The sequence below is a fragment of the Hyla sarda genome, chromosome 10, assembly GCF_029499605.1.
Source record: "Hyla sarda isolate aHylSar1 chromosome 10, aHylSar1.hap1, whole genome shotgun sequence".
NCBI lineage: Eukaryota > Metazoa > Chordata > Amphibia > Anura > Hylidae > Hyla > Hyla sarda.
In genome coordinates, this window is record NC_079198.1 from 15,839,849 (window position 1) to 15,860,266 (window position 20,418).

General features: G+C 44.4%; 1 protein-coding gene across 1 annotated transcript in view; it reads right to left on the minus strand.

Moving 5' to 3' along the window:
* TMEM145 (transmembrane protein 145) overlaps nt 1-20,418 on the minus strand; it is a 77,794-nt gene that overhangs the window by 11,681 nt on the left and 45,695 nt on the right. The window contains exons 2-10 of the mRNA XM_056543802.1: nt 19,236-19,310; nt 16,638-16,715; nt 14,635-14,721; nt 13,521-13,622; nt 12,229-12,313; nt 10,527-10,598; nt 7,700-7,768; nt 3,653-3,733; nt 1,403-1,481 (exon numbers count right to left, since the gene is read on the minus strand). Coding sequence (XP_056399777.1) covers nt 1,403-1,481; nt 3,653-3,733; nt 7,700-7,768; nt 10,527-10,598; nt 12,229-12,313; nt 13,521-13,622; nt 14,635-14,721; nt 16,638-16,715; nt 19,236-19,310 — 728 coding nt within the window. The remainder of the gene's footprint in view (nt 1-1,402; nt 1,482-3,652; nt 3,734-7,699; nt 7,769-10,526; nt 10,599-12,228; nt 12,314-13,520; nt 13,623-14,634; nt 14,722-16,637; nt 16,716-19,235; nt 19,311-20,418) is intronic.

Genomic DNA, 20,418 nt, shown 5'->3' on the forward strand with positions numbered 1-20,418 from the left:
TGGAGCATACAGCAGCTGATAAAGGAGAACTATTATGCACAAAAATGTATCCCCTATACCAGTGGTCTCCAACCTGCGGACCTCCAGATGTTGCAAAACTACAACTCCCAGCATGCCCGGGATCCCCAGCGATCTAAAACTTATCCTTAATCCTTTATATAAGGCAGTGGTCTTCAACCTGCGGACCTCCAGATGTTGCAAAACTACAACTCCCAGCATGCCCGGACCCCCAGCGATCTAAAACTTATCCTTAATCCTTTGTATAGGGCAGTGGTCTTCAACCTGCGGACCTCCAGATGTTGCAAAACTACAACTCCCAGCATGCCCGGACCCCCAGCAATCTAAAACTTATCCTTAATCCTTTGTATAGGGCAGTGGTCTTCAACCTGCGGACCTCCAGATGTTGCAAAACTACAACTCCCAGCATGCCCGGACCCCCAGCGATCTAAAACTTATCCTTAATCCTTTGTATAGGGCAGTGGTCTTCAACCTGTAGACCTCCAGATGTTGCAAAACTACAACTCCCAGCATGCCCGGACAGCCGTTGGCCGTTGGCTGTCCGGGCATGCTGGGAGTTGTAGTTTTGCAACATCTGGAGGTCCGCTGGTTTAAGACCACTGCCCTATACAAAGGATAAAGGATAAGTTTTAGAAATGGTGCCAGAAAGTTAAACATATTTGTAAATGACTTCTATTAAAAAATCTTTACCCTTCCAGTACTTTTTAGCAGCCGTATGCTACAGAGGAAATTCTTTTAATTTTTCATTTCTTTTCTGTCTTTTCCACAGTGCTCTCTGCTGACACCACTGTCCGTGTCAGGAACTGTCCAAAGCAGCATAGGTTTGCTATGGGGGATTTGCTCCTGCTCTGGAAAGTTCCGGATACGGGCATCAGGTGTCAGCAGAGAGCACTGTGGAAAAGACAAAAAAAGAAATAAAAAAAAAAAAACGGAATTTCCTCTGTAGCATACAGCTGCTAAAAAGTACTGGAAGGGTGAAGATTTTTTTTTAATAGAAGTCATTTACTAATCTGTTTAACTTTCTGGCACCAGTTGACTTATAAAGACCTAAAAAAAAAAATGTTTCCCACCGGAGTACCCCTTTAAGATTTTAAATAGAAGCAAATTTACAGATCTGTGCAACTTTCTGGGCATGCTGGGAGTTGTAGCTTTGCAACAGCTGGAGGCACTCTGGTTGGGAGACATTGGTTCAGAGCTTGTCAACTAGGGGGTGCCACACCATTATTCTTGAGATCAGTAAGAGTGTGGGGGGGGGGGGGGGTCTGAACTTTTGGTGAAATTTTTGACATTTTCCAGCAACAGGTAAAACATTTTTCTAATGACAGGGTCACTTTAGGAAATAATGGCGGATTTCCTGTTCTCGGAATGGCGCGATCCTTCTCACCTGGTCACGGTGAATCCTTTCCCTAGTAGGATCAGCATCAGCAGGAAGATCAGGAAACTGGCGGAGAACAGCAGCTTGGCTGTAAGAGAGAAGCGCCACTGAGTACAGGACCTTACACCACGTACAGCTCTGTGCATTGTTACCGCGCCGCGTAATCAATTATCGGGGGCGCCAAAGTCTAATCGTCCTGTCACTGATCTGCTGAGAAGCGCTAATGAGAAGGCCGGATAATTAGGGGAACACAGGTTTTTCTGCTTGTTAGACACGTCAGACCAACAAAGCTGCAATGTGGTTACAATGGCTCAGTACACCAGAAGAACTGTGACTTAAAGGGGTACTCCACTGCCAGAGCGTCCGGAACATTTTGTTCCAAACACTGGGTGCGGGGGTCGTGATGTCACGGCCACGCCCCCTCGTGATGTTACACCACGCCTCCTCAATGCAAGTCCATGAGATGGGGCGTGGTGTGACATCACAAAGGGGCGTGGCCGTGACATCACGACCCCTGCAGCCCGCACAGAGTGTTCGGAACGCTGGACACGGGCTGCGGGGGGTCGTGACGTCACGGCCACGCCCCCCTAGTGACGTCACACCACACACCCTCAATGCAAGTCTATGGGAGGGGGCGTGGCAGTTGCCACACCCCCTCCCACAGACTTGCATCGAGGGGGCATGGTGTGACATCATGAGGGGGCGTGGTGTGACGTCACAAGGGGGCGTGGCCGTGGCGCCATGAAGGGGCGTGGCCGTGACGTCACGACCCCTGCAGCCCGCACCCAGCGTTCGGAACGCTGGACGCGGGCTGCAGGGGTCGTGACGTCACGGCCACGCCCCTTTGTGACATTACACCACACCCCCTCAATGCAAGTCTATGGGACACGGAATGCGGGGGGGGGGGGGGGGGGGGGGGGGGGTCGTGACGTCATGACCACGCCCCCTCCCCCCTAGTGACGTCACACCACACCCCCTCAATGCAAGTCTATGGGAGCGGGCCCCTCCCACAGACTTGCATTGAGGGGGCGCGGTGTGACGTCATGAGGGGGCGTGGTGTGACATCACAAAGGGGCGTGGCCTTGACGTCACGAGCCCCGCAACCCACACCCAGCGTTCGGAACAAAATATTCCAAACGCTGAGCAGCGGAGTACCCCTTTAAAGAGGATAACCATGAATAAAAAATTAGATCCTGAAGTACAGGACCTTACAGTCGTTACGCCCCCTCCCATAGACTTGCACTGAGGGCGCGGGATGTGACGCCATAAGGGGGCGGGGCTATGACATCAGGAGCTCCCGGCGCCGGCTCCAGCGTTGGGAACAGTTTGTTCCAAACGCTGAGCAGCGGAGTACCCCTTTAAGGCAACGTTTTGAGCATCCAATAACATATACCATTTTTTCTTTAACAACGTATATGTTAAATAAAAACACAGGTAGGATGTAGATATTGATGTTCTTCAGGAAACGCTGCACTAGAGAAATCAGATCATGTGGTCATCTAAATCTCAGTAGTGCAGCCTTAGGATTTGGGCCTGGAATTTTAAGCAATAATATCAGCACAGAAGTGAGTTATTGGAAAACGATTTTCTCGTTTTTAATGTACAACTTTGGACCTTTTTTTTCTGGTAGGACAAGGGGCTTATGTTCAGTAGCGTCTACTATTTAGCATTAAAAGGGTATCAAACAGAAGTCCTAATTTTAAAGGGGTACTCCGGTGGAAAACTTTTTTTTTAATCATCTGGTGCCAGAAAGTTAAACAGATTTGTAAATAAAAAAATATCTTAATCCTTCCAGTACTTATTAGCTGCTGAATACTACAGAGGAAATGTTTTTCTTTTTGGAAAACAGTGCTCTCTGCTGACATCACGAGCACAGTGCTCTCTGCTGACATCTCTGTCCATTTTCGGAACTGTCCAGAGCAGCATAGGTTTGCTATGGGGATTTTCTCCTACTCTGGACAGTTCTTAAAATGGACAGAGATGTCAGCAGAGAGCACTGTGGTCATGATGTCAGCAGAGAGCTCTGTGTTCCAAAAAGAAAAGAATTTCCTCTGTAGTATTCAGCAGCTAATAAGTACTGGAAGGATTAAGATTTTTTAATAGAAGTAATTTACAAATCTGTTTAACTTTCTTGCACCAGTTGATTAAAACAAAAAAAAAATTTCACCGGAGTACCCCTTTAAGAGCTCTACCTGGTGACAGAACCCCTGCCTCTCATCTTTATAACAAAATATACAGGAAAAAAATCACTATACAAACCTAGTACTTTAATACTGGGGCTCCCCACACCATCCTGTGCATATTGTCCCCAGTATACACAGAAGAAGACCAGGCTGAGCACTATAAGAAAAAACAAGTAGTTATCATTAATATTCTACTATAATCACAAATACCGTATTTTTCGCCGTATAAGACGCACTTATAAGTTGGTGCGTCTTATACGGCGAATACACACCTATCGCGGCGGTCCCTGCGGCCATCAACGGCCGGAACCCACGGCTAATACAGGACATCACCGATCGCGGCGATGCCCTGTATTAACCCTTCAGATGCGGCGATCAAAGCTGACCGCCGCATCTGAAGGTAAAGTGACACTAACCCGGCTGCATCGGGAGGGACCTTACCTGCCTCCTCGGTGTCTGCTCCGTGCCGGGATCCCCTGCATGGCCGGCGCTCTCCTTCGTCGTCATCAAGTCGCTGAGCACGCCATCCCGTCATCCAATAGGAGCGGCGTGCATAGCGACGTGATGGCGGCGACGGAGAGTGAGGATACCGGGCAGCAGAGACATTCCGGAGCGACGGGGACACCCCAGGGACGCGGCGACAGCGATGGAGGGCGACATCCAGGGCAGCGGTGACGGGTTCGGAGCGGCAGGGACACGTGAGTATAACCTCCTATACCAGTGGTCTTCAACCTGCGGACCTCCAGATGTTGCAAAACTACAACTCCTGGCATGCCCGGACAGCCAACGGCTGTCCGGGCATGCTGGGAGTTGTAGTTTTGCAACCTGGAGGTCCGCTGGTTGGAGATCACTGTGACCTATACTTTACATTGTATTCTAGATTTTCCTTATTTAAAATTGGGTACGTCTTATATGTCGGAGCGTCCTATAGGGGGAAAAATACGGGTAATCCAAAAACAATAAGGGCCTATGCACATAACAGAATTCCGCTCGTAAATTCCGACGCAGCAAAGTCCCATGGATGTCAATGGGATTCCGCCATGACGAAAGAATTTTCATTTTCACACTTTCATCTGAATATTGAGCAGAATTCATTTCATTGCCACCTATGGGAATCGGCATTGCCCACGCCTTCCTCAGGCAGAGATTTGGTCGTGTGTATGGACCCGAAGTGTGTATGTTCACACGGGCATGCTGGAAGTTTTAGTTTTGCAACAGCTGGAGACACGCTGTCTGGAAAACACAGCATAAGGGGATCCTGCTGTGAGCAATAGGAAGTCTGGCATTTACTTGATCCAAGTTTTCCAGCAGACAATTGCCCATAGCATCACACTGCCCGTTTTCTTCCCATAATACATCCTGGTGCCATCTCTTCTCCAGGCAAGTGACAAAAAACACACCCGACCGTCCACATGATGTTAATACAAATGTGATTTGTCTATTGCTCCAGAGTCCGGTTCTGATGCCCGTATGCCCATTGTAGGTGCCTTCAGAAGTGGACAGGGGTCAGCATTGGCGTTCTGACTAGTCTATAGCTATATTAACCAATAGAAGGGCATGTGGGGATTACACCACTATCTAAAAGAAAGGGTGAGCGACACCAAGAGCAACAAATGATACCTATAAATAGTCACCCAAAAGCCAAAGTAATGAAAAAATGACATAAACTTTATTGAATACATGTTTAAAAACAAAGCAATAAAAAGAATCAGCAGCACACAGAAAAAATGGCTCAGAGCATGGATAATGTAAATATCACAACAATCCAGGGCTGAAGTCCTGCAGGAACTCATGGGAACGGAGTTCCTGCACTTTTTCCACAGCAGGAACGCAGTTCCCATTAGCAGGAGTCCTGCAGGACCAGCCCTTAAAGGGGTCTTGCTGCTGGGGACCCCCGCAATCTCAGCTGTGGCACCCCAGACATCCGATGCACGGAGCGAACAATGACTGGTGATGCAGGGCAGAGGCTCGTGACGTCACAGTAATGCCCCCTCAATGCAAGTCTATGGGAGGGGGCGTGGCGGCTGTCACGCCCCCTCCCATAGACTTGCATTGAGGGGCCGTGACCGTGATGTCACGAGCCTCTGGCGCTGCACCCAATGCTCTAAACGAACGCCGGGAGCAGAAGGGAGAACGTGGGGATCCCCAGCGGCGGGACCCCCGGGATCAGACATCTTATCCCCTATCCTTTGGATAGGGTATAAGATGTCTAGTACCCCTTTAAGTGGAAACCTAGGGTGAGTTCCCACACTTTTTTTTCCCAGGACTTGACCCCTGCAACAATCCCATAAGAAATAGATTAAATGTGCAAAAATACATGCGACAAAATCACAAAATAGGATTATGTAACGCAATGGCATGCAAAGGGGTATAGCAACAAAATATACACTGTCCGTAGCTGAATGTGAAACAGGACAAGAAAAAAGGGGGAACAAACGTGGAGAGAAATGGAGCTGCTAGTATAGGATAATAGGCCATTAACCCTCCAAGATGTCCCGCAAAAGGAAAAAACACAAATCACTGTTGCATAATGAGCAACGGACACGTTGCTATACACACCTACCCAGACGGAGTGCCAACCCCTACGGCGTTTCGCTTTCGCTTCCTCGGGGGGGTCAGTCCCTCCCTGAGGAAGTGCATGTATTTTTGCACATTTACTTTATTTCTTATGGGATTGTTGTGATATTTACATTATCCATACTCTGTGCCATTTTTTCTGTGTGCTGCTGATTCATTTTATTGCTTTGTTTTTGTTACGACACTCCCCGACAGGTAGAGGAAGCCGCCGCTTGGAATGATCCCCTTCTCCAGGAACGCAGGTTGGTTACAGCCGACCGTCCAACTCCCGACCGGAGGATACGAACGCGGCCGCTCCCGATCAGCAAATCAGTCCAACTCCTTCCATAGCTAGAAATAACGAAAGCGCTGTCCCAATAGTAATTTCCCCCACAAACAAGACCAGCTCTGTCTTGAGGGTCAAACAGGAATGAATTTAATGGGGCTACCTGCCCGGTATTTATGCAGGTCTCCACCAGGTGGACACTCCCCTAGGGGACCTGATGGAAGACTGTAAAACATAGTGGACAGTAGCCAATCGCAGTGGCTTCAACATAAGCCCTTCCCACTTTACCCATACCTCCCTCCTCTCTATCCCTAAGACAACTGGGAAGAAATCCAATTATCTCCCAGGACGAAGAAATCCAATTATCTCCCAGGACAAAGAAATCCAATTATCTCCCAGGACAGAGACAATCGCCTTCCCAGAACACAACAAGAAAACCCATTGAAACATATAAAGGATGAAATAGAAGGCGGGCGGCAGCTTCCAGCAGTGTTTGGTAGATAATGGGTTCGTTTTTAGATCCATAGGATTCGTACCGAACACTGCTGATTTTTCCTCGGGTCCCAAAAACAGCCACCGCCTCGTGGTCGGCGAACGACGACCACCCGTATGAATGGAATGGAGAGGTGTCTGCGGTTAACCACAACGTTCTAATTGGGGCCAAGAGGTTAACCAGCAGATGGATCCGTCACAGTTTTTAAACATGTATTCAATAAAGTTTAGTCTATAGCTATGCAGCCCCATATCCAGAAAACTACAATGTCCCGTGTGACCTTTTCAGCCTCTTCTGTGAGGTCGTACCAGATGGGCTTAGGCTGCATTCACACCTCGTTTTTTACATACGGGTGCCGGATCCGGCTGGGGGAGGGGAAAACCGGGTGCTCCCGTACCCCAGCTGGATCAGCCCGTGACTCCATTTACTTTTATGAGCCGACCGGAGTCAAACGGTGACTCCGGTCGGCTCAGTTTTGACCCGCATCCGGTTTTGGACTGGACCTAAAACCATAGTATACTACGGTTTTAGCTCCGGTCAGGAAACCGCATACGGGTCAAAACTGAGCCGACCGGAGTCACCGTTTGACTCCGGTCGGCTCATAAAAGTAAATGGAGTCACGGGCTGATCCGGCTGGGGTACGGGGGCGCCCGGTTTTCCCCTACCCCAGCTGGATCCGGCACCCGTATGTAAAAAACGAGGTGTGAATGCAGCCTAAGCCTAAGACAACAATTGCGCATAGGTCTGTTATATAAGTGGCCACGTATTATTGAAGATGCGTGACTTACCTTCTACTCCAGCGGCAGCCATGAACATCTTGTATGTGGTGTGTAGGAGCTGCCGTCCTCTCAGTATATCTGGGGAAGATTAAAAAAATAAATAAAAAAAATACGTCATCTAACCAGCAATATCCATCCCAAAAATTACCAAATAATATACAGAACTACAGTGACTGATCTCGCTATGTGTGCACTGTCAGTGACACTATTGTTATACCCACAATGGGGGAGAGTTATCAAAACCTGTCCAGAGGAAAAGTTGCCGAGTTGTCTATAGCAACCAATCAGATCGCTTCTTTCATTTTTGGAAAAGCCTATGGAAAATGAAAGAAGCGATCTGATTGGTTGCTATGGGCAACTCAGCAACTTTTCCTCTGGATGGGTTTTGATAAATCTCCCCCTATAACACTATCGTTATACCCATGCAGGTCTGTAGGTGGCGCTGCCTTTGCATTATTAGCAGTATGTTACATAGTAACATAGGGGGGTATTTATCATTGGATATACACGTCTTTTCTTGTGTACTTTTGTCGCATTTCCTCTGAGACATTGCGATTTGCGACTTTGCATTGCGCCTTTGTCATTACGTCGTTTTCATGTTCCGACTGGATTTCAACTGTTGACAGCATTTTTTTTTTGCAGTGGTTGGGAATTTACTAATTGCGCCTTTTATACTTTGTCGCAAAAACGGTTACTAATACCGCAATTTTGTCGCAAATCAAAGTCATTTTTAAACTGACAGAAAAAAAGTGCCATACTATCAGTTTTGGCTAGTAAACCCCAATAAACGCCAAAGTTACGTTATAGTGTGCGACAAATAATAAATTTGGCGCAAGTCCGTCAAAAACAACGCAAAAAAAATAGGGTAAAAAACCACATAGAACAACCAGTTTTGATAAATACCCCCCATAGTTCATAAGGTTGAAAAAAGACAAGAGTCCATCATGTTCAACCTATAACCCTAATGAGTCCCTACTGAGTTGATCCAGAAGAAGGCAAAAAAACCTCATACTAGAGGTAAAAATTCCTTCCCGACTCCAAATATGGCATCAGAATAAATCCCTGGATCATCGTTCTGTCCCTATAAATCTAGAATCCATAACCTGTAATGTTACTATTCTCCAAAAATGCATCCAGACCTCTTTTGAATTCTATTACAGAGTTCACCTCCTCCAGGAGAGAATTCCACAGTCTCACTGCTCTTACAGTAAAGAACCCCCGTCTGTGCTGGTATAGAAACCTTCTTTCCTCTAGACGTAGAGGATGCCCCCTTGTTATAGATACAGTCCTGGGTATAAATAGATCATGGAGAGATCTCTGTACGTTCCCCTTATATATTTATACATACCTAGTTATTAGGTCTCCCCTAAGCCTTCTTTATTCTTAACTAAATAACCCTAATTCTGATAATCTTTCTGGGTACTGTAGTCCTCCCATTCCCTGTATTACCCTGGTTGCCCGTCTTTGAACCCTCTCCAGCTCCACTATATCTTTCTTGTACACTGGTGCCCAGTTTTCCATCTTCGGACATCTGAAAAAAGGTAGTGTTTTCTAAACGGTGTGACTCCAGCTGTCGCAAAACTACAACCCCCAGCATGCCCAGACAGTCTTCTGGCTGGGAGTTGTAGTTTTGCTACAGCTGGAGGGACACAGTTTGTAAAACTCTGCTGTTGCAAAACCTCAACTCCCAGCATGCCAAAGGCTGTCCGGGCATGCTGGAAGTTGTGGTATTGCAACAGCTGGAGGCATGCTGTTTAGAAAACCCTGCTCTATAGACACCTTTTTTTTACTGCTAATAGTGCAAAACTACAACTACCAGCATGCCCAGACAGCCAAGGGCTGTCCGGGCATGCTGGAAGTTGTAGTTTTGCAACAGCTGGAGGCATGCTTGCTGTTTAGAAAACCCTGCTCTATAGACACCTTTTTTACTGCTAATAGTGCAAAACTACAACTCCCAGCATGCCTGTACGCAGCCAAAGGCTGTCCGGGCATGCTGGGAATTGTAGTTTTGCACTATTAGCAGTAAAAAAAAAAGGTGTCTGTAGAGCAGGGTTTTCTAAACAGCATGCCTCCAGCTGTTGCAAAACTACAACTTCCAGCATGCCCGGACAGCCTTTGGCATGTTGGGAGTTGTAGTTTTGCACTATTAGCATTTAAAAAAAGGTGTTTATAGAGCAGTGTTTTCTAAACGGCATGCCTCCAGCTGTTGCAATACTACAACTTCCAGTCTTTGGCTGTCTGGGCATGCTGGGAGTTGTAGTTTTGCACTATTAGCAGTAAAAAAAGGTGTCTATAGAGCAGGGTTTTCTAAAGAGCATGCCTCCAGCTGTTGCAAAACTACAACTTCCAGCATGCCCGGACAGCCTTTGGCTGTCCGGGCATGCTGGGAGTTGTAGTTTTGCACTATTAGCATTTTAAAAAAGGTGTCTATAGAGCAGTGTTTTCTAAATGGCATGCCTCCAGCTGTTGCAAAACTACAACTTCCAGTCTTTGGCTGTCCAGGCATGCTGGGAGTTGTAGTTTTGCAACAGCTGGAGGCACGCCGTTTGGAGAACACTGCCATAGAGTCTAAACTTTTATATGTAAGTCTTTTACAATACCCATTCCTTTATCTTTTCCTACAGAATTTTCTTAAGAAATAAAGGAGCGAGTGACAAATTATCATGTCCTATTATAAGAGTGGGGATTTATTACTGCAGAACTAGGTGATTTACCATTTGGGCACCCAGGAAAGCTGGGTGACAACCCCTTCGGTAGCCGTTACGGCAACAATATTGGTTGTCATCCAATCTTTCCAATGCTCTTCTTTCCACAGTAAAGTATAAAATCTACTTACAGCCAAAGTAACAGGACAGAAGGAGGATGAGGATGAAGATCAGAAGGAAGGTGATATCGGTCTCCAAGATACCTGTATAAAATGATGAAGGACAACATTATCAGCTACGTCCAGCTTACAATATTACGGTCCTCACTTATATATCGCACAGAATAATAGTAGACAGTGAAATGATCAGTAATTATTGCAAACACCAAAGTCCATTCAGCAAAATTCTGGCTATAGCTGCAGAAAACAGAGGCTGGCACTCATCAGATGATAAAATTCCACTTACTTTATTTATAACATCTTAAAATCCAGAAAGAAAGAGTTCATGAGTGCATAGTGGCTACAGGTGAGTTGCAGTATGGCGGGAGAGAACTGACATGTTTTGAGCTGATCTAGCTTGTAATCATGGTTAAGATATGATTAAGAACAAGGTGAGCGCGAAACACGTCGGTTCTCTTCCTCCATGCTGCAATTCACCTGTTATCCCCATGCACTTATGAACTCTTTATCTCTGGATTTTAAGACTGACAGTAGACAGTAAAATGATCACTTATTATTGCAAACACTAAAGCCCATTCGAAAAAGGTCTGGCTAAAGCTGCAGCAAATAGAGACCGGCACTCATCAGAAGATAAAATGATACTAACTTTATTTATAACATCTTAAAATCCAGAAAGAAAGAATCCATAAGTGCATGGTGGGAGAAATCTGATGTGTTTCAAGCTCATCTAGTTCTTATTCATGGTTAAAATCTGATTAAGAACTAGATCAGCTCGAAACACGTCGATTCTCTCCTACTATTCTGCAATTCACCTGTCATCCCCATGCACTTATGAACTCTTTATCTCTGGGTTTTAAGACTAATAGTAAACAGTAAAATGATCACTTCTTTTTACAAACACTAAAGTCCATTCAGAAAAATTCTGGCTAAAGCTGCACCAAATAGAGGCCAAATTTCGCTAACTTTATTTATAATATCTTAAAATCCAGAAAGAAAGAATCCATAAGTGCATGGTGGGAGAAAACCGATGCGTTTCAACCTGATCTAGTTCTTAATCATGGTACAGATCTGATTAAGTACTAGATCAGCTTGAAACACGTCGGTTCTCTTCCTGCAATTCACCTGTCATCCCCATGCACTTATGAACTCTTTATCTCTGGACAATAACATCTTAAAATCCAGAAAAAAAAAGAGTCTATAAATGCATGGTGGCAAGAATGGTGGCAAGAAACGACACGTTTCAAGCTGCTCTAGCCTTTCATCATGGTTTAAATCTGATTAAGAACTAGATAAGCTCGAAAATAAACTTGCTTGGAGCATTGAAAAAAACTGCTCTCATCCAATCAGAATCACTTGGACTGATGCTGAGCAGAAGACTGGGCTTAATTCGACTCCACCCAAATGTCCAGCTGACACTTTCCTGGTTGTGGTTACAAATGTCCCAGTCCTATTGGCAGCTTTACTATAATATAGGCTCTCATTTATTGTAATCAGTAAAACACTATTTAGATCAATGTTTCCCAAGCAAGGTGCCTCCAGCTGTTGCAAAACTACAACTCCCAGCATGCCCGGACAGCCATTGGCTGTCCGGGCATGCTGGGAGTTGTAGTTTTGAAACAGCTGGAGGCGCCCTGCTTGGGAAGCACTCATTTAGATCATGGTGAATGTGTGATAAGGGCGATGAAGTTCAGACAATGGACCTACGTATACTGACCGAATTCATCTGCCGAAAAGTGCCTGGTCCAGAATGACTTGCCATTGGTCAGGGTCATCTCGTATTCTAACTGCAGCCCATCCCCCTATAGAGATAAAAAGCGTCAGAATTATGGTGTCACATAACATAGCTATAATCGGAAATAATAACATGTTGCTTTGCCCCAACCCCTGTATATATAAATAAATATATATATATATATATATATATATATACAGTGATCCCTCAAGTTACAATATTAATTGGTTCCAGGACGACCATTGTATGTTGAAACCATTGTATGTTGAGACCAGAACTCTATGGAAACCTGGTAATTGGTTCTGAAGGCACCAAAATGTCATCCAAAAAAATAGGAAAAAGCGAGAATTAAAGAAAATTAAGTAGATAACTAATATAGATAAAGCAAATCCTCACATATAAAAGTAAGAAAGATCTGCTGGGAGCTGTAAATCACTGTCTATGTCTGTGTTTTCCAAGCATGGAGCCTCCATGCTGGGAGTTGTAGTTTTGCAACAGCTGGGGGCACCCTGCTTGGGAAACACTGGTCTATGTAGAGGACAGGGGGTCCTGTACAGTACAACGCAGTACTGTAACATGGAGTAAAGTAACATGGAGCCGCCCTTACCTGGTGTCCACAGGAGCAGGTAACCCTGGTACAGGTAAAGAGTACAGAACATGTAATACCTCCCTGTACTGTAGGGGGTGCTACCAGACACCATTCAGTGCATACACTTCAGTAATACAGGTAAAGAGTACAGAACATGTAATACCTCCCTGTACTGTAGGGGGCGCTACCAGACACCAGTCAGTGCATACACTTCAGTAATACAGGTAAAGAGTACAGAACATGTAATACCTTCCTGTACTGTAGGGGGCGCTACCAGACATCAGTCAGTGCATACACTTCAGTAATACAGGTAAAGAGTACAGAACATGTAATACCTTCCTGTACTGTAGGGGGCGCTACCAGACATCAGTCAGTGCATACACTTCAGTAATACAGGTAAAGAGTACAGAACATGTAATACCTCCCTGTACTGTAGGGGAGCTACCAGACATCAGTCAGTGCATACGCTTCAGTAATACAGGGGTTTTACCAGTGAAATGCCCATTCTGATTGGTCAGTTCTTCCGGCCATTGACACATTTCACAGATCTGGACTGTATGTAGCATTGTATGTTGAGTCTGGTTTCAACTTACAATGGTCCAGAAAAGACCATTGTACGTTGAAACTATTGTATGTTGAGGCCATTGTAAGTTGAGGGATCACTGTATATAGCGGTGGCACTTACCCCACACTTGCTCAGCGCTATGTACCACCATCGTTCACGGACGGATCGGAAGCTTCTCCCGCTGTTGCAGCTCAGGTAGCTCTGTCCAGCCTCCTTTATCACCTGGAAGAAAGAGTCTGAGATCAGAAGAAGTACTACTTCTATTCCCATATGAGAATTATTTAAAGGGGTACTCCGGTGGAAAACTTTTTTTTTTTTTTTTTTTATCAACTGGTGCCAGAAAGTTTCACAGATTTGTAAATTACTTCTATAAAAAAAAAATCTTAATCCTTCCAGTACTTATTAGCTGCTGAATACTACAGAGGAAATGCTTTTCTTTTTGGAACACAGAGCTCTCTGCTGACATCTCTGTCCATTTTAAGAACTGTCCAGAGTAGGAGAAAATCCCCATAGAAAACATATGCTGCTCTGGACAGTTCCTACAATGGACAGATATGTCAGCAGAGAGCACTGTGCTCGTAATGTCAGCAGACAGCTCTGTGTTCCAAAAAAGAAAAGAATTTCCTCTGTAGTATTCAGCAGCTAATAAGTACTGGAAGGATTAAGATTTTTAATAAAGGAAATGTACAAATCTGTTTAACTTACTGGCACTAGTTGATAAAAAAAAAAAAGTTTTCCACCAGAGTACCCCTTTAAAGTGTACCTGTCAGATAAACTGTTATATGTTGCTTAGTACCTCATTCTGATCATGCACATCTAATTTTTGTGTCTATGACCTATATTTCTCTCATAATTACCTTTATTTACTTGCCATCATTGCTCAGTGAGGTTTCTGTCCATGCAGAGGCATGGGGCGTGTCGCTCTCTTCTCCTCACTGTGATGACTCCTCCCCCTCCCTAACTCTGCTCTGACTCACAGAGGGCTGGGAGCAAGCACAGCAGCTCTGGACCTGCCTGCAGCCCTGTCAATTACTCATGTGTCAATGAAAACTGGGCACTGCAGGACTGGTATATGTCCCAGGAGGCAGGGGGACCCTTAGTGGCCACTTTATTGACTAGCTTTTTCAGTTTTTGCATGCTTTATAACATATCAAAAGTTATTGTATCTGACAGTGCCCATTTAAATGGAGAAAATGTACCTGGTATATGGTGAAGAATTTTGGGAGGAGCTTACCTGACAACCGGACCAAACATACTGTGTGGTAAGGTTAATGACTTGGTTGTTCTCAGGTCGGATGACAGACTCTTTCATCAGACAGTCCTGAGGAGGAGAGGCCCAGTTAACACTACAACTTTCAGTCAACAGATATACCTTAAAGGGGTACTCCCCTGGAAAACTTTTTTTTTAAATCAACTGGTGCCAGAAAGATAAACAGATTTGTAAATTAAAAAACTATGTAGATGTGTGCAGCTCACAACTATTACGCACCGAGGTCAAACGGGGCAAGCAACTATACCTTAATTGCTAGAAAAGGAAAACCAAAAAATACAGTGTAGCCCGGACCTTCCAGGTGAGTATAAAATGGATATACGTGGATCGTGCTTCAATAATAATTATCATTTATTTATAAAAATAAGATTTCAACACTTCTCACAGGGCCCTTGTGAGAAGAACATACATAATAAAAGGCAACCTAACAATTTATTAGGCAATAGTATTAAAATTATAAACTTGGCATAGAGTAATAGAATAAAATAGCAGAGTAAGATCTGTACCATGCAAATATATTAGAGAGTTGCTCTTCTAGATGTTTAGGGTAAATATGTCCCTTTTAGATACAGTAGCAAACAGTCTGTGTTATTAGAAATTGTTACCGGTCTGTAAATTGTAGCTCAGGCGGTGGATATTGCTCCCGCAATGGCTGAGTGTCCGTGGTGTGCACAGTTCACTGTGATCATGACTACTGAGGAAAGGGTTATATTATACAACCCTGAAACGCATCTAGTCGTTATCTACTGGCATAGTAGTACTTGAACTGTGCCCAAATTTTATGGCCAGTTACACTTCATGAACTGTACCATCAATAGCGCTCTCACTCTGCTACCTACCCGGTTCAGCAGTTCAGATCCATCCCGGTGCAATTATCCTGGTGTAGCTATCCCGGCTCTGACGTCACACGCCGGCACCACGAGGTGAACTTCCAGCCCTCCAGTACATGGTCCTGTCTACCAACTAACAAAGCGGTGAGGAATACCAACTCTAGCGCACGCCAGCGCCAGCAGTCCCCGGACACCATCACGATCTTCGGCGCCTGCCAGCGCCTTATCTGACAGCGACTGCCACCACGCTCAGACCCTACTGGACCAGGCTCACAATTGGAAGCACCGCACAGTGAACTGTGCACACCACGGACACTCAGCTATTGCGGGAGCAATACTCACCGCCTGAGCTACAATTTACAGACCGGTAACAATTTCTAATAACACAGACTGTTTGCTACTGTATCTAAAAGGGACATATTTACCCTAAACATCTAGAAGAGCAACTTTCTAATATATTTGCATGGTACAGATCTTACTCTGCTATTTTATTCTATTACTCTATGCCAAGTTTATAATTTTAATACTATTGCCTAATACATTGTTAGGTTGCCTTTTAATATGCATGTTCTTCTCACAAGGGCCCTGTGAGAAGTGTTGAAATCTTATTTTTATAAATAAATGATAATTATTATTGAAGCACGATCCACGTATATCCATTTTATACTCACCTGGAAGGTCCGGGCTACACTGTATTTTTTAGATTTGTAAATTACTTCGATTTAAAAATCTTAATCCTTCCAGTACTTATCAGCTTCTATTTGCTACACAGAAAGTTCTTTTCTTTTTGAATTTCCTTTTCAGTCTGACCACAGTGCTCTCTGCTGACACCTCTGTCCATTTTAGGAACTGTCTGGAGCAGGATATGTTTTCTATGGGGATTTGCTCCTACTCTTGACAGTTCCTAAAACGAACAGAGATGTCAGGAGAGAGCACTGTGGTCAGACAGAAAGGAAATTCAAAAAGAAAAGAACTTCCCATGGAGCAAATAGAAGCTGATAAGTACTAGAAGGATTAAGATTTTTAAATAGAAGTAATTTACAAATCTGTTTAACTTTCTGGCACCAGTTGATTTAAAAACAAAAAAATGTTTTCCAGGGGAGTACCCCTTTAAGACACATCCCAGGTCCTACTGACCTTGTTCCCCTTCTTGTACACAGCCGGCCATTGAGATGGGTCATCAAAATACAGCAGGATGTTCTGGCAGCATTTAGCCTGTGAAGAGGAAGAAAATAAATGTCTAGGAAAACTGGGTGACAACCAATACAGCAATAAATACAGCACCAGTGAAGTAGTGACCCATATAATCCACCCCCCCCCCCCCCCCCCCCCAGAATAGCAAAACCCATACTTGTCAATTCTTATGGGAAGTTCGGGGGTGTCCTGGAAATGCAGGGGGACCTCTGTATCTCCCCAAAGAGCTGACAAGTGTCCAAAACACCATATTTGGTCACCTGTCCTCATTCCTTCTGGTTCTTTTAGCCCTGTGCCCAGGGGTGTATTAATTTATGGAGCTTGGGATCTGTATTAGTTCTTTTTTGGGGTATGTGTTAAAGGGGTACTCCGGTGGAAAACTATATATATATTTTTTTTTTTAAATCAACTGGTGCCAGAAAGTTAAACAGATTTGTAAATTACTTCAATTGAAAAAATCTTAATCCTTCCAGTACTTATTAGCAGCTGTATACTACAGAGGAAATGCTTTTCTTTTTGGATTTCTCTTCTGTCACGACCACAGTGCTCTCTGCTGACCTCTGCTGTCCATTTTAGCAACTGTCCAGAGCAGCATATGTTTGCTATGGGGATTTTTTCCTGATCACGACCGTTTCTAAAATGGACAGCAGAGAGCACTGTGGTTGTGACAGAAGAGAAATCCAAAAAGAAAAGCGTTTCCTCTGTAGTATACAGCCACAAATAAGTACTGGAAGGATTAAGATTTTTTTTATAGAAGTAATTTACAAATCTTATACAAAAATTGCTTACACCTCAAGGGCAGTATTCACAATAATAGATCTGTTTAACTTTCTGGCACCAGTTAATTAAAAAAAAAAAAAAAAAAAGTTTTCCACCGGAGTACCCTTATAAATAATGGGGGCCTGCTAGCCTGACTGACCAGGTCTCTTGTTTACCTCTACTGGATCTTTTTTCCTAATGCTCTGTATTTTATATTGGTTGTTTCAAAAAAAACTTTTGAATTTAAAGGGGTATTCTGGCTTTATACATCTTATCCCCTAACCAAGCCGCTGCAGACCCCCGCGATCTCGGTGCAGCCCCCCAACATTCTGTGCCAGGAGCTGCCTCTGAGACGGGGACGTGACGTCACGGCCACGCCTCCTAGTGATGTCACGCCATGCCCGTCACGCCCCCTCCCATAGATATGAATGGAGGGGGCTTGTCATGACGTCACACAGAATGCCGGGGGCTGCACCGAGATCGAGGGGGTCCCCAGTGGCAGGACCCCTGTAATCATCTTATTCCCCTTGGATAGGGGATAAGATGTATAGAGCCAGAATACCCCTTTAAGGCAATGGTTCCCAACCAGTGGTGCCATTTCCACAGTCAAGATAGCGACCAAAAATAATGTGTACCTGCAAATGTACCAGACATGCCACATGCTAAGACATATACATGCTAGTGTAAACACAGGGCATGGCATGCGCATACCGCGCACGCGCAAACCCATGTAACTTCATGTGCTGTTGCCGACAGTGCGTCACTGTCTGACGTATTTCCGGCGCTGATCAGAAGTCAGTAAAAGCATGCCACATCAGGGTCATGTTGAACAGAGCGGTCACATGATCCATGAGTCTGCGCACATATGAATGTTAAGTGCTGCCACCCATCTTAAAAGATGCGCCAGAATTGAAAAAACCCAGACTAAGGCTGGGTTCCCATTACGTTTTCTCCCATACGGGAGCGCATACGGCAGGGGAGAGCTAAAAACTCGCACTCCCATATGCCTTTCTATGCGCTCCTGTATGTAATTTCATTTCAATGAGCCGACTGCAGTGAAACGTTCGGTCCGGTCGGCTCATTGAAATGAATTACATAGGGAGCGCATAGAAAGGCATACGGGAGCGCAAGGTTTTAGCTCTCCCCTGCCGTATGCGCTCCCATATGGGAGAAAACGTGATGTGAACCCAGCCTAACTCTCCATTTTGCGTTGAAAACCCGAAAAGGGGGCGTGGTCATCTGGAAAGGGGGCGTGGTCAGCTGGAAAGGGGCGTGTTCCTGATATTTTCACAAAAAAACAACATATTTACTAAGGTTTCCACATAAAATGTGGTGGATTTGAGCCGAGGAAAACCCGACAGATCAGAACATGTGGGGGGGGGGGGGGGGGGGGGAGTGGAAAATGTAGGGAAACCTTAGTAAATACCGTGGAAAATAAATTGTAGGAAATTAAAAAATAAAAAGGAATCTATATATTAATAAAGGACCCACATCTGGACTCTTTTCTATTATAAATATATATATATATATATATATATATATATATGTATATTGGATTTTATGTGAATACACATAAAATGAATATATAAACCCCAATCAGACACCAGACATCTCTACAACACTTGCACGTATGGCCAATCGCCTTATCTATGCAGTGACACACTTCCAGCTCTGAACTTGCAACACGCTAAGCAATTCATTCAATGAACTCAAACCTTATTGACAAAGAAAGATCCAGACAGAAACATTTTGGATTTCTGCCCAAATGTCATGGTCACTCACCTCGGGATATTTAAATCTAAATTCAAGGCGTCCAAAATCTGACAGGAAGCAGAATCGTGTGAGGAAGACCCAGTCCTATAAAAGAAAAGAGTCTATATGGTAAAGCAATACAAATTTAGAAGAACCCCCAATAAACAACATAGTATCAGAAGTACAGAGAAGAGCTTGATAACGTGTGGATTTTAAAGGGGTATTCCGGGCAAAAACATTGTATCCCCTATCCAAAGGATAGGGGATAAGATGTCTGATCGCAGAGGGCCCACTACTGTGACACCCCCCTTGCAGGTGTCAGCAGAGAGCACTGTGGACAAGACAAAAAAAGAAATTCTAATCTAAAGAAAAGAATTTCCTTTGTAGCATACAGCTGCTAAAAAGTACTGGAAGGGTAAAGATTTTTTTTTATAGAATATAGAATCATTTAAAAATCTGTTAAACTTTCTGCCACAAGTTGATTAAAAATAATTATAATAATAATGTTTTCCACCAGAGTACCCCTTTAAAGTGCCAGTGCCCACGTTTCTGATGTCTCCTCCACCTATCCCTGCCTGGTACTACCTATTTAACCTTTATAAGAATTGAAAAGAAAGACTGGAGGACAGCACCTTGTGTATTACCCCGACATTCATTAATTCTGCTTAGGGGTCCACACAAATAGAAACTTAAGATGGCCACTCCCCTAGTACATCAGAATCACCTACGGGGTATCAAATGATGTTCTCTTTCTTCACCTCACATACCATGTTCTACAGGACCGGTCGTCCGTCTCCTGAGACCCCTGTGCTGAGCAGCTTTTCTACATCATTTGATACCCCATAGATGATTCTGATGTACTAGGGGAGTGGTCATCTTAGGTTTCTATTTGTACTTGTTGTACCTTACCAATCTGAGGAAGGGGGTGAGTGCCCCAGAAACGCGTCATTGGTCCTTTTGATGTCAGGATTTGAAGTCAGGAGTAATGTTCAAATCCAAAGTGAACTTGCTTTATCTGCTGTGCAATAAAATAATAAAAAGGACCAATGACGCGTTTCAGGGGCACTCACCCCTTCCTCAGATTGGTAAGGCACAACAAGTCTCAGCCAGGTATACATAGCAACACAAAATGGCACCCAGGATAAGAAGGAGGGTCAAACAGTAAAGCGTACATGGTAAGGGAACAAACAAAAATAAACATACATATAGGTAC